The sequence below is a fragment of the Cottoperca gobio genome, chromosome 18 (genome assembly GCF_900634415.1).
Source record: "Cottoperca gobio chromosome 18, fCotGob3.1, whole genome shotgun sequence".
NCBI lineage: Eukaryota > Metazoa > Chordata > Actinopteri > Perciformes > Bovichtidae > Cottoperca > Cottoperca gobio.
Genome location: NC_041372.1, coordinates 8,805,429 through 8,817,779, shown reverse-complemented (window position 1 = coordinate 8,817,779; position 12,351 = coordinate 8,805,429). Strand labels below are relative to the sequence as shown.

Genomic DNA, 12,351 nt, shown 5'->3' with positions numbered 1-12,351 from the left:
GTACAATAAATTTTGATATGATTAGTTTTAAACAAATAATATTTAAATCAGGTCCGAAAAGTAAATGAGTTGTATATTCTGGTTCATCCTTGCAAAAACTACATTTGTTTTCAATTTCTAAGAATTTGGATCAATATAGATTGGTTACATATATATTGCGTTAAATGTTGATGCACACTTCTTTAATGTTATTAATAGTACACAAGTTATTTATTGCGAATAGCCATGCTTTTTGCCAATCAGAACAATGAAAGTATAAAGAGAACTATCAGTATCTTTAAAAATGTTGTCCCAAAATGCTGAGATTTTTACTGCGACAACATGCTTATGACGTCAAATCTACGCGACTACACACGGCATGGCTTTTACTTATCAGGCATGGACTGCTCTCTCGTGTTGAAAAGTTTAGAGTGAAGTTGATCAACTTTGAAACCATAACGACATGGATGTGACCGATGCTAACGACGACAGTTTTGGAATAGAAGTTATTCTTCCAGAGGACAATAAAACAGCGCCACGTTGTCCGCATGGTAAGCCTAAATGCACAAGACAACCTTACGTTACACATACAAAACATCAAACTGCTTAACATCCTCCTCTATGTCAAAATTGCTTTGTTTTTTTAAATATCACCATTAAATACCAAGCCATCATGGTGTATTTTTGACAGAAATGTCTTTAACTGTGAATAACGTGTGTATTATGTAATATTTAGCCATGTTGTAATTAAATACACCTCACCTCTTTAACGTTCAATTTCTACTAATCCTCCTGTGGATGTTCGTGTAAGCATTTAGGCTTCTACATTTAAATGGGCCATTTGTACGACTCTTTGGCTCATCTTTCAAGAAGTACCTCTACACCGGAATAACAATTCTGTTACTTGTGTTTTGCCAGGTCCAACCTTGCTATTTGAGAAAGTTAGCAAAGGAGGTGATAAAGGCAGGAAGTTTTATGCCTGCTCTGCCTGTAGAGACAGAAAAGACTGCAACTTTTTCCAGTGGGAAGATGATAAGGTAAACTCACTGGAATTCTAATCGTCACTTGTAACAACATGTCTGATACCCGTTTGATCCAATTAACATTTTAATCAATTTGCTTTTGAAGGTGTCAGAGGCCAGGCTTTCGGCCAGAGAAGCAGAGAACAAGTCAAAGAGACCTCTGTTCACCCATCAGGAGTACTGTAGGAGGTAAGAAGTAAACTGACAATGTATATTATATAACGATCCTGCACTGCATCTTCTATAACTTGGTGACAGATTCTCTCACATTTTCTTTTACCTTTTTTAAAGGCTGTCAAATACACACCCAGTGGATGTTAGGGGTTTTTCTTAGCGACCTACAAGCTTAGAAAAGGTTATGCCAGGCATCTTTAAATTAACAGAAAAAATGAATAGTTTTGATAGAGAAAGTTTAGTAGTTAATAAAATTTTAAACAAGAGTGATGCCTGTTGTGTCTGGAAACGTTTGCATATATTTTCTTATTAGTAGTTTACCATTAAACAATGCAGCCCAGATTACATCATATCAGATATCATTGTCTCTTCTCACAACAGTACACGTTTAATTTATTGTCGGCTGACTTTTGACAGGATTTAATTTGTTATAAAGTGAAATTGATATTGAAATATTTTCTGAAAAGTCTTTAATTTATCCCTCAGGTTAAAAAAGTTATCCTCCCTCCTGCTGGGTGAGAAGAAGTTCTGTCAGGATTGTCAGATATTGCTCCTGCCAGGAGAGCATGAGGCCCATTCCTCTCACAGATCAACGGTCGTCTCCACGGCTCAGATGAGCAGGCCCAGTGTGTTGCTGCGTCCTCTGGACAACAAGAAGAGCAACGCCCAGTACCTATTCACCGACCGCAGCTCCCACTTTCTGCTGGACACCCTTGCTGGTCTGGGATATAGGAAGGTGCTGTGTGTGGGCACACCCAGGTGAGGGAAATATTGAGGTTTGCAGATACGACGTTCATTTAAATGATGGTGGGCCATACTGTCCGAAAGGGTCAGTTCAACAACAATGTTCTCTCTTACCATAAGCACTACCTGGCCTTGAATTTTATTTTTTTTGTTGGGATTGAGTTTTTAAATATCCTGTTGGCCTAGTGCTCAAATACTTTTTTTTATTGATGGCTCAAAACACCACATGCTGTGTGCAGGTTGTGCACGTAAAATGACGAAATTGACGTAATTCTCAGCTCTACATATAGCGGTACATGCAACTGTTCAGGACTGCCAACTCTCTCGCATTGACCGTGAGACTCACACACTTGACACTATTCACACTTGGTGAAAAACAAATTTATAGCTAAGTCGTAGCTCAAAAAAGAGAGAATTGACAGTGAATGGACAGAGAAGACAGCAGCACTTCGCAAAAACAGCACAGTAATAGTCAAGTGAGCCTCCTCTTGGATTTTGATTTGCATCTATTTGTGCTCTTATGATATACGTATTATATACCAAATAAAAACTACATTATCTCACACCTAATATATAACGACCAAACTCCAAACTGTGGCAAAAGTGCCAAGAAAGAAGGATAAATACACCAAATAATGCAGTAAAAACAATTTATTTTTTATTTTACATACCTCACATATCCTTCTCTCCCCTCTTTCTGTTTTTCCTTCTATATTTATATATCAAACTATCCAGCTAATTGCAAAAATAAATATAAAAAAATTAAACTTGACTTTCCAGAAACAATGCCCCCTTTTTAATAATCAATACTTGTAAAATAGTGCCTAACTTGTTAGGTCAAACAAACTTTGGTATACAGGCCCTTTGTATAGGCTGGTGTCAAAACTGTTTCTCAAATACAACATTAAATTCACAAAAAATCCTTTTAAAATGTATGCAATATCCTGTTTGTTTGATTAAGATCATTATTATGATTATTTGGTAACCATTTAAACACCCATTTGTATATGAGCACAATAATGGAGGCATTTAATTGATGCTTTAGAAAAGTGAAATGAAATTAAAACAGAGTATTGTGATGATCTAAAAGTAAGTTATGAGGTTTTTCATCATGGCACCAATAAGATTTGAGGGAATTCACAGAAGTTTTAGCAATCGTAACAAGAAAGTCAAATGACTGAGATAAAAAGAAAAAAATTAGTTAATTGTTTTTGTCAATAATAATGATTGTTGTTGTTTGTGCCAGACTTCAGGAGCTGATCAAGTTGAGAAACCTGGAGCAAAAACATGAGCAAATGAAGAGTCTGCTGCTGGACATTGACTTCAGGTTAGTTCGTCTCATTTGTTATCATATATAGTGATGTATTCTACTGTACAGCTGCTCTGATTTAATGCAATATATACATCGACAAAAGACTGCACACATGATCAGTGTTTCCATTCGCAAAATGAAGCGAAGGAGAGAATGTGAATGCGCAAAGTAGACAGTGCAAACTAAAACGTGCACATAAATTAGATCAATAGCATAAGCGTTTAGTTTATTTAATAAAAGAGCACCTGTCAATGTGAAAAGTGAGTTGTGAATAAAAAGAATATATACATTTTTTTTAATTCGAGAAAGAAAGAAAAAAACACCTTGAATTTCAGGCAGGGCGCTGGGCTCCATTGGCGGAGCGCTACAGGGGAAACACTGATGATCATTAGCAAGACACCCACATAGTCTCTGGAGTAAGACTGCAATATCATGCATTGTTAAGGTGACAGAGCTCCAGGTGATTTGGCCACATCTGGTTCTCTGGTCGTCTCAGGAAGCGTATTGCAGGGTACAGAGGCTCAGTGAACTGGTGATGAGCCCGGTCGAACACTGGCATCACAGCTGCTGAAAAACTTTGCAGGACAACCATGGTGTCTGCGTCGTAAAACATCAGCTGGCCCTTGACATAATTCAGCCACACTCCGATCTTTCCCAGCGATGTTTGCCTGACACCCTGGCACGCTACATGCCGGTCGTTGTGCCAAGCAGAAAGATAGCCGTTGCGAAGCTCCAAGCACCAGGAGTTCCTGTTTCGGCCCAGTTTGGTGCCCTTGTCCCGGCCCTTCCTCTCCAGGCTGGCGTAGGCCACTCCCACAGCCCAGGCAGAGCAGCAGCGGACATCGACCTCCCAGTAACTCTGATCGGCTGTGACAGGAGACGAGCCCAGAGCACAGCACACTTTATCAAACTGGAGGGGATGCTCTGGTGCCGAACGGGCAGAGGCTGAAAAGGACATGCCCCGCCCCTCTGAGGTCACTGTGATCTGGTTATGGCAAGTTTGCCTGTCCACCACCATGTGAGAGGAATCTGAAAATAAACAGAATCCATACATTTGTTGATGACATTTTGGCTTTTGGCTTAACTAGTATAGTCATAGTTAGTGACTTTTACTCTCTAAAATACCCTGCTGCCAGCTTTAGTTAGTTTGTGTAAGTGATTGATATAATAGAGAAATAATGACCTCATTACCTAACAGTAGAGTCTTCCTCTGCAGCTGAGCTTTCAGGTTTCTGGAGATGGAGTATAATGTTTTTAGGAGCCGTTCAAATCTTTCTTCATTCAGTCGAATTTCCTTCTCAGAGGCTTCTGGCTTCTTAGCACTGTAAGAGTGATACAGAGATTATAATAAGGCCGAGAGGTCTTAAGCAGAGCTGTAAACTTTTCATCTAACGGTGCAATGTTTTACCTCAGATTCTCAGACTGACCCTTGAGATGAGACAAACAGAAATACTGATTAAATCGGCAGTAAAATACCTTCAGTTACTATATTTTTAAACCGCTAGTTAGTGCGAACGGCACTGACCTTCATGTCTTCCTCTGCCGTGGGGCTGTTGCTCAGCGCTCTCTGGATACTGCTGATGCCCTTTGTGACCTGATCCTTGTGGTATTTCCAGTTCTTCAGTACCTGGTCGAGTCTGGTCCTGGTCTGTCTCAGGTCCAGCTCCAGAGAGTCCTGAACTGCCTGCTCGTCTTGCTTCAGGACACACTGCATATTCTCGAACCGCTCTCGAACCTGGTGTTTCATCACATCTGTGCTCTTCTTCAGGGAGAAACATGAGCGTGAGGCCTGATGTTTAATGGACTCCAAATAATTGAATATATCGGCAGTCTATTTGCAGTTCTCCTTTTTGGTGGTCTGATATGTGTGTTTACGGTGTCTATTTTAAGTATTGAGAGCTTCTGGTCCCATACTTACAGAGAGATCTGCCTTGCGTTTCTTCAGAGACTCAATGTGAGCCTCAGTCTTGGACCTCTCTGCCTGCAGCTCCTCCATACGTCTGGAAAGTTGCTCCTGCATAGTTACATCCACTAATAAGTATTGACTTGGATAATCTAATGGGTGTGAACAATGTGGACTAGAAATATACTGGTCATATTAGAATTATTTGTTTAGAAAATGTCATAAGAACATTTTCGTCACAATTCCTCAGAGCTCAAGTTCAAATGTCGTGTTTTGTCCGATCAACAGTCAACCCAAACACAAAGATAATCAGTTTACTGTGATAGAAAACATAGCAGGAAATCCTAGAAAAGGAGGAAACAGAAGTATATCAGGGTTCAACCTCTGTTTTAATCATCTTGCTCAAGATGATTGGCCTAAGGATTCATATCCGTACATGAAATACTTTGAGCAACCAGTCATTTCGGACTTAGAGTCCATGCAGATGAGACTGCATGTATGTGAAATCATTCCTGTCACTAAACTATGCTTTACCACCTCTCATGTTTACCTGAGATGGTTGTCCAGCTTTGGCTATCTTCTTCTGTAGTTTAGGAGAACGTGGGAAAGGCTGGACAACCCTGTCACTGTTTGAGTCCAGTGGAGTGAAGCTCAGTCCATCATGCAGTACACTATGGGTGCCTGCAGAGGGCGCTGCAAGGCACTCTGCTGTCTTGGTCACTGTCGACATTCCATTCCCAACAGATGATGCTTCTTTTTCTGCCATTTCCGAGGACTGGACAAAACGACAAACATACTGTATTTTAAACCTCTACCTCACAGATTTCCTTCTTTTCCACTTAAACCAAAGCAATTTCTGTATATTTGCTTTAGCTGTATAACCACAGTAAACCAGTTCTTCAGGCTTTTGGAAAATCTGTGAAAACCTGTCTGATCTGAGTCCATGCCAAGCTTTTTAGCAAATACCCTTTTTAAAGACATGGTCTCATTTTCTCAGCAGATTTACTCAAAACCAAACTACTCAAAACCAGACTTTTTCAAAGCTTTCTGTATGTTAAGCATTTCATTTCGGCATATCTTGCATATATACAGTTGCAAGTTACTAGGGTTACCAGTGCTTACTGGAGAATCAACCTTTAGACCTCTACATGCTGTAACGTATACACATATTCAAATACAGTCTTAAATTGTATTGTGTTAGCATCTTTAAATCACTTTTTTTTTTTATCGTTTCTTACCTGAGTTCTCTTTGTGTCGTGTCTCTGCTGTTTTGTTTCTATAAAGAATGTGCAGGGTAGAAGTGCAGAGAGGGGTGTGTTCCTGTGTTACAAGCTTCAGCCTGTAGCACACACCCCTGTTAGCTAACTTTGTGTATGCATACAAAAGACATTTTAACAGTTGTCTGAATGTTGAATCTTTAATGCTGAATAACATGTATGATTTTTTTCCTAATGTTTCAGATATGCCCAGTTCTACGGCCAGGATGAATTCTGTCACTACAACATGTTCAACCATCACTTTTTTGATGGAGAGGTAACAGTCAAAACACTTGTGTTTTGTATGTTTCATTTTCCAGTTCAATATAATAAAGCTTCGTCTCTTGTAAGGCTTCCAGTGCAGTCCTGCAGGCCTTCCTCAGAGAGTGTGACGGGCAGAAGGTGGTGATGGTGGCTGACCCTCCATTTGGTGGACTGGTGAAGCCTCTGGCCAACAGTTTCTCTCTACTTTCACAGACTTGGAGGAAGCTGAGTTCTGGTGAGTGTCATTGTGGAGGTTTTATCCATTTATCATTTTTCATATATTTCTCAGCTCCCTGGTATATTTAGTTCTGATCTTTGTGGTTTCAATAGAGGAAATCTTTTTGCAGAAAGGCAGCTTAAAAATAACAGTAAAAGATGGAGAACATTGAAGTGTGAATATTATGCACAAAATGCAACAAACCAGACCAAGTAGGTCAAAACACCACTTATATTTATGGTCAGTCTCTAACTGTGTCGGTCTGCTGTTTGCTGCTGAGCAGGTTGTGTAAAGTGAGTTTATCAACTGCCTGCTGCAACTGGAAACTAGATTGTTGAAATTAGTGAACCAAAACAGCAAAATGGCCGTTAGACCAAAACTATGAACTGAAAGAGGCTAAAAACCTCTGTAGATGAGGAAAATGGCAGAGCAATTCTGCTACTTTCAGACTATTTTAAGTTATTTAATAAATTGAATTCCTGTGTTTCAAGCTAACATCCATGGGTTTTTGTGTGCAGACAGCAGTAATGCTGAAATGCCCATGATGTGGATCTTCCCGTATTTCTTTGAGCCTCGCATCCTGGAATGTCTCCCCTCATTCACCATGCTGGACTACCAGGTATAATGGCATTGCATCACGTTAAGATATTGATTAAATATAGACATAATTAGCAGATACATATTGATGAAGACTGCTTTGGAACTTTACTGTCAGGAATCATGCACTACAGTACCTGTGTGGGACCTTCCTTTTTTCATTTCAATACTAGATGCACAGACTACAACATCACAATGAAATGAGAGAAAGCAAGACAGTTCCAGGAGATTAAATGTGGAGTGAAACTAAAGTTGAATATACTTTTTTTTTTTTCACAGCAAACCTTTTGAGTTGTCAATGCATAATTAAATGCATTGTAATAATCACAGATCAACCATTGTTAATGTTATTAGTAACATCCAAGCTTTTCCTACTATGACAAGTGAACAAGTGACAGAGGTCTGTGAATCTCATTCACTTGGGAAATTGCAAAATTATCTAGATTAAGATTAGCAAGATGATATGTCGAGTTCAAGATGGACAGACTTTTAACAGGGACGAACTGTTGATTATCATCAGTCAAATCCAGGAAGAGGCCCATCTTGCTATCAAGTTTGCTGTTTTTACAGTTAGGAGAGCCATGTCTCATATAAAAACTGTGGCAGTTTAACTTGTACATCTAACGAAACTATGAGAAACATCTTTGGAAAAACATGAAATTTATGTCCTTGATAAATGTATGTTCAACTTGGCTGCTATAGTACCTTTGTTACTACTTTCCCCAGTACAGGGGAAACTGCCTATAGTGATCTTTGTCTATCTGGGTCAAATTGATGACTATAAATGGATGATTTAAGTTTCCACTTAATGCAGTATGAGATTTCTGGTAATCATGAATAGGAACGGTGTCATGGATTGGCTCAGTGTGTTACAGGGCAGTAGGTTTGAATTGTTAGGTGTAAATGTTGTGTGCTGCAAAGCTGGTCTTGAGCTGCAGCACTGACTCATAGATCAAGGCAACAATGTAAGTGTGATTTTGTTATTAAACTAAACTATCCCTGGGCCACAATTTTACCTTATATATATTAAATATTTGGTTTGTTTCCAGGTGGACTATGACAACCATCCTCTGTATAAACATGGGAAGACAGGCAGGAAGCAGTCTCCTGTCAGACTCTTCACTAATATTTCACCCAGAGACGTTGTCCTGCCCAAAGAAGAGGGCTACAGGTATGAACATGTGTACTGTGTCAGCTCTAATTAACAATACATTGGCAGATATAATCTCATCACAGATGTATCAATGTATAGGTCAGCCAATAAACTGAAAACACTTTTCAGTACATATATGTCAAAGGTATATTTGAGATAACATAGAAACGGTGTCACCATTACATTCCCTCCACCAGAGAGCACTGTTTATTTTACTGTAAAATGCCCATATCCGTTCACAATTCTCTAATAACTTAGTTTAAGGGATCCTTATAATGCATTGTTTGTTATGTTGAGTGTTAGATAATAATACACCAACTGATATTTTATTTTTAACAGACTTTTTGAACTGATAATAATGCTGTCCGTCTCATCAATCTTTTAGGACCCAATAGAGATGTAGGCCTTTTATTGTACAGTATATACATGATAAATAGGTTTTTAAAATTCTTCTACCGAGAATCTTTGGTTGCACACACATTTTCCAAAGTTGCATGAATCTTCTTTTAGAAGCATATCCTTTATCCTTCAAACATTACGATGGAGTAGAGTTTTTTTGGTCTGGGTATCGTTTGACATTTTTCATTACTGTGTCAGTACAATATCAATAGTGGCATTACCAAATTGATATGTTTTTATGTACCTTATTTTGAGGATTATATATATTTTTAAATGTGGTAGCTTTTTTGTTTATTAAACTAAAGCTAAATGGCAGTGTTAATGGTTTTTATAACGCAAGGAAACTTCAAGAACGTTACTTAAAATAAATAGCTTACAGTAAGTTATAACTTAGTGTAAATCAGGAGGCATGTGATCAAAGAATATTGAATAATTTGACTGATCATTCGATGCCAACTTTCAATAGGGCAGGGGTCGGGAACCTATGGCTCTTTTGATGACGCGATATGGCTCGCGAGCCATATGGCTCTTTTGATGACGCGATATGGCTTGCTGACATTTTTTAACATGATTAACAAGTAATAAACAATTATACGGTGTCATTTTAAAGTAAAACATTTAGCAGCGGATTTGTTTTTAGTTCTCCCCTCTCCTTTCCTCCGCTCTGTCTCTGACTGCACAGCGCACACACTTACGTGTGTGTGTGTGTGTGTGTGTGTGTGTGTGTGTGTGTGTGTGTGTGTGTGTGTGTGTGTGTGTGTGTGTGTGTGTGTGTGTGTGTGTGTGTGTGTGTGTGTGTGTGTGTGTGTGTGTGTGTGTGTGTGTGTGTGTGGCCCTGCCCTTTGCGAAACAGCTGAGGAGAAACTGAGCAAAGCAAGCAGTAGACCGGGGGGGTCAAACTCATTCACAGAGAGGGCCAACATTAAAAACTGGGACTACGTCGAGCGCCAAACACGGTCCACATTTATTGAACAGGATACACATAAAGTGCAAAAAGATATGGAACATATTTAAGTCAACTGCAGACGGATTGCTGAGCAGTTCAATTCAAATATCTGAGCAGCAAAGTCGGCAAATGGTCTCAGTTGATCAGCAGAATGCTGTCGGGAACACAGCGGTGGAGATGTTTGTCAGTGTTTGGAAACACGTAGTGACCAAAGTTTCCTTGCTGCATCCGAGTCTCTCACAGGCAGCTCGGCATCATACATGTCCGTGATCACACGGCCCTGAAGCTGCAGGTTTAACAGTGAGATGCTTCGTTATGTCGCACAAACAGTCCAGCTCACATCGTCACTTTCGTCCCAGAGATCTGTGGTGTGTTTCCCTTTGCTTTCCAAAAACTTTCATTTCATTCACACATTTAGATTCTTCCTCAAATGTCTTTTCCCGTGGTTGTGCCATGCATTGATTTAATTACCAAAACCGGCGGGCCAGTTATGACAGACATATGATATTTTCTCGCGGGCCGGATATAATAATAATAATAATAATAATAATAATAATAAATTGTATTTGTAAAGCGCCTTTCAAAGCTAAAAGCAATCTCAAGGCACTAAAATGCAGGACAAAAACAACAACAACAGACATAAGAGGTTAAATAGGTCATAATTGCCTTGAGTTTGACACCCGTGCAATAAACACTGAAATATGAGATAAATAACGTAAGCGTTTAGTTTAATAAAAGAGCACCTGTTCAATGCAACACTGATACCGCTATTAGTACTCGGAGACGTGTTATTCTTAAAAAAATGCATGCATAAAGTTGCGTTCAAATTGATTAAATATATGGCTCTCAAGGAAATACATAAACAAATATTTGGCTTTTATGGCTCTCCCAGCCAAAAAGGTTCCCGACCCCTGCTCTAGGGACATATTTTGGATGAAACTCAAAGTATTGGTATTTGAAACGCTACTCTAAGAACCATGCAGTTATGACATCAATTATTTTGAAGTTGTGGTAAAAGGTTATGTATCTTCTCTTCCTGTTAGATTTTGCTCTACATGTCAGAGATTCGTCTTGTCCCTCAACAAGCACTGTGCTAAATGCAATGTCTGCCCATCCAAGGTATAAAACCGCAACTACATACATTATATTTACGTACATATTTATTTACAAAGGCTTATGTTAAAACTTCTGCGTTCACTCCTTGTGTCCAGGACGGTCGAGAATGGAAGCACTGTTCAACATGCGAGAAATGTGTGAAACCATGTACGTAAATGTATAGACAATCCCATCAAATACAGTAGTAAGATGTACATGGATGATGCATATCAAGAGTAGCAGAATTCTTTACATCGTTACTTTACCCTTTGTCTAATTTCTTTTACCTCTCCAAGCCTGGAAACACTGTCAGCCCTGTGGCCGCTGTGCCCTCCCAGACCACCCATGTGGACTTGGTCAAGAAAAGGAGGGCTGCTTCAACTGCGGTAGCCTGAAGCACAAACGCAAAGCTTGTCCTGTCAAAGGCAAAAACAAGAGCAAAAGGTAAGTTCACAGAACTGTCCCTGTTATGGGTTCAACATTTGAACTCTATTACTGCGCCATTAAGATTCAATAATTGCATGTCTTAACTTGTTTTTAACTTGCCTCGGTTTGTGTTGCTGTGCTTTGCCCCTCCAGTTATCGCTCCCTTGCTAAGAGTGGAGGCAAAAATGTATCCCATCGCCCCAACTTGAAGCCTAAAGCTAAGAGGAAGTCTGGAGCAGCTCGCAGAGCAAAGAAGATGGCTGCTCTATCTAAGTGATCTCAGCATTCATGCAGTCTCGAGCAATGAGTTTTTATTTAAAACAATTACTCAAATGACAACGTAACAGTGTTAGCCATTGTTGTAGTAAAATAAAAAATAAAGAGGTTTTGTCTTGCTTTTTTTCATTGAAATGCATAGACACCCAGTGTTATTTATTCTGTATATGGCAGCCTTTTTTTTTTATCTTTAATCAGAATTAACTTGTTTATATAAAGAGGTTACATAGATGCGTAAGTCATTATGTAATTCATTGCTTAAAGCTGCACTGTATTAAGTACAATGTTTTTTATATTAACAATTCAAATTCAAATAACTACTTGTACTGTAAAGAGTTGCTCGTAGTGATGAACCAACACATACCATTAACACCAACTTTAGTTTCTCGAAGACTTGGCGAGAGTTTTAGTCTCTGGCTTTGTTTTGGTTTTATGACCACAACTTTAATGTTTTGTTTCGATCTCACTGCTCAAGGCAGCTGTTTTCAGTGAAAACGTTTTGATAAACCCACTGTACACTACCTGCTTAGCACCAAACAGCAGACTCAGTTGGCAACTAGCTGTTGAACATGGTGGAGCATTTAGCAG

At 39.2% G+C, this 12,351-nt stretch overlaps 1 protein-coding gene across 1 annotated transcript; it reads left to right on the top strand.

Annotated features, from left to right (window-relative positions):
• Positions 1–317: 317 nt before the first annotated feature.
• On the top strand, positions 318–11,906 carry zcchc4 (zinc finger, CCHC domain containing 4). Its single transcript, XM_029454928.1, has 13 exons — positions 318–530; positions 898–1,016; positions 1,108–1,190; positions 1,662–1,934; positions 3,166–3,246; positions 6,595–6,667; positions 6,742–6,889; positions 7,390–7,490; positions 8,518–8,639; positions 11,010–11,085; positions 11,178–11,229; positions 11,358–11,505; positions 11,641–11,906. The coding sequence occupies exons 1-13, from the start codon at positions 443–445 to the stop codon at positions 11,762–11,764; spliced, it is 1,488 nt and encodes a 495-aa protein (XP_029310788.1). The 5' UTR covers positions 318–442; the 3' UTR covers positions 11,765–11,906.
• Positions 11,907–12,351: the final 445 nt, after the last annotated feature.

Bases quoted from the DNA above. Each gene is read 5' to 3' on its own strand.
- zcchc4 (XM_029454928.1), top strand. From the start codon at position 443: ATGGATGTGACCGATGCTAACGACGACAGTTTTGGAATAGAAGTTATT. The intron at 3,247-6,594 runs GTTAGTTCGTCT...CTAATGTTTCAG, and splicing joins CTGCTGGACATTGACTTCAG to ATATGCCCAGTTCTACGGCC. The intron at 11,086-11,177 runs GTATAAAACCGC...CCTTGTGTCCAG, and splicing joins GCAATGTCTGCCCATCCAAG to GACGGTCGAGAATGGAAGCA.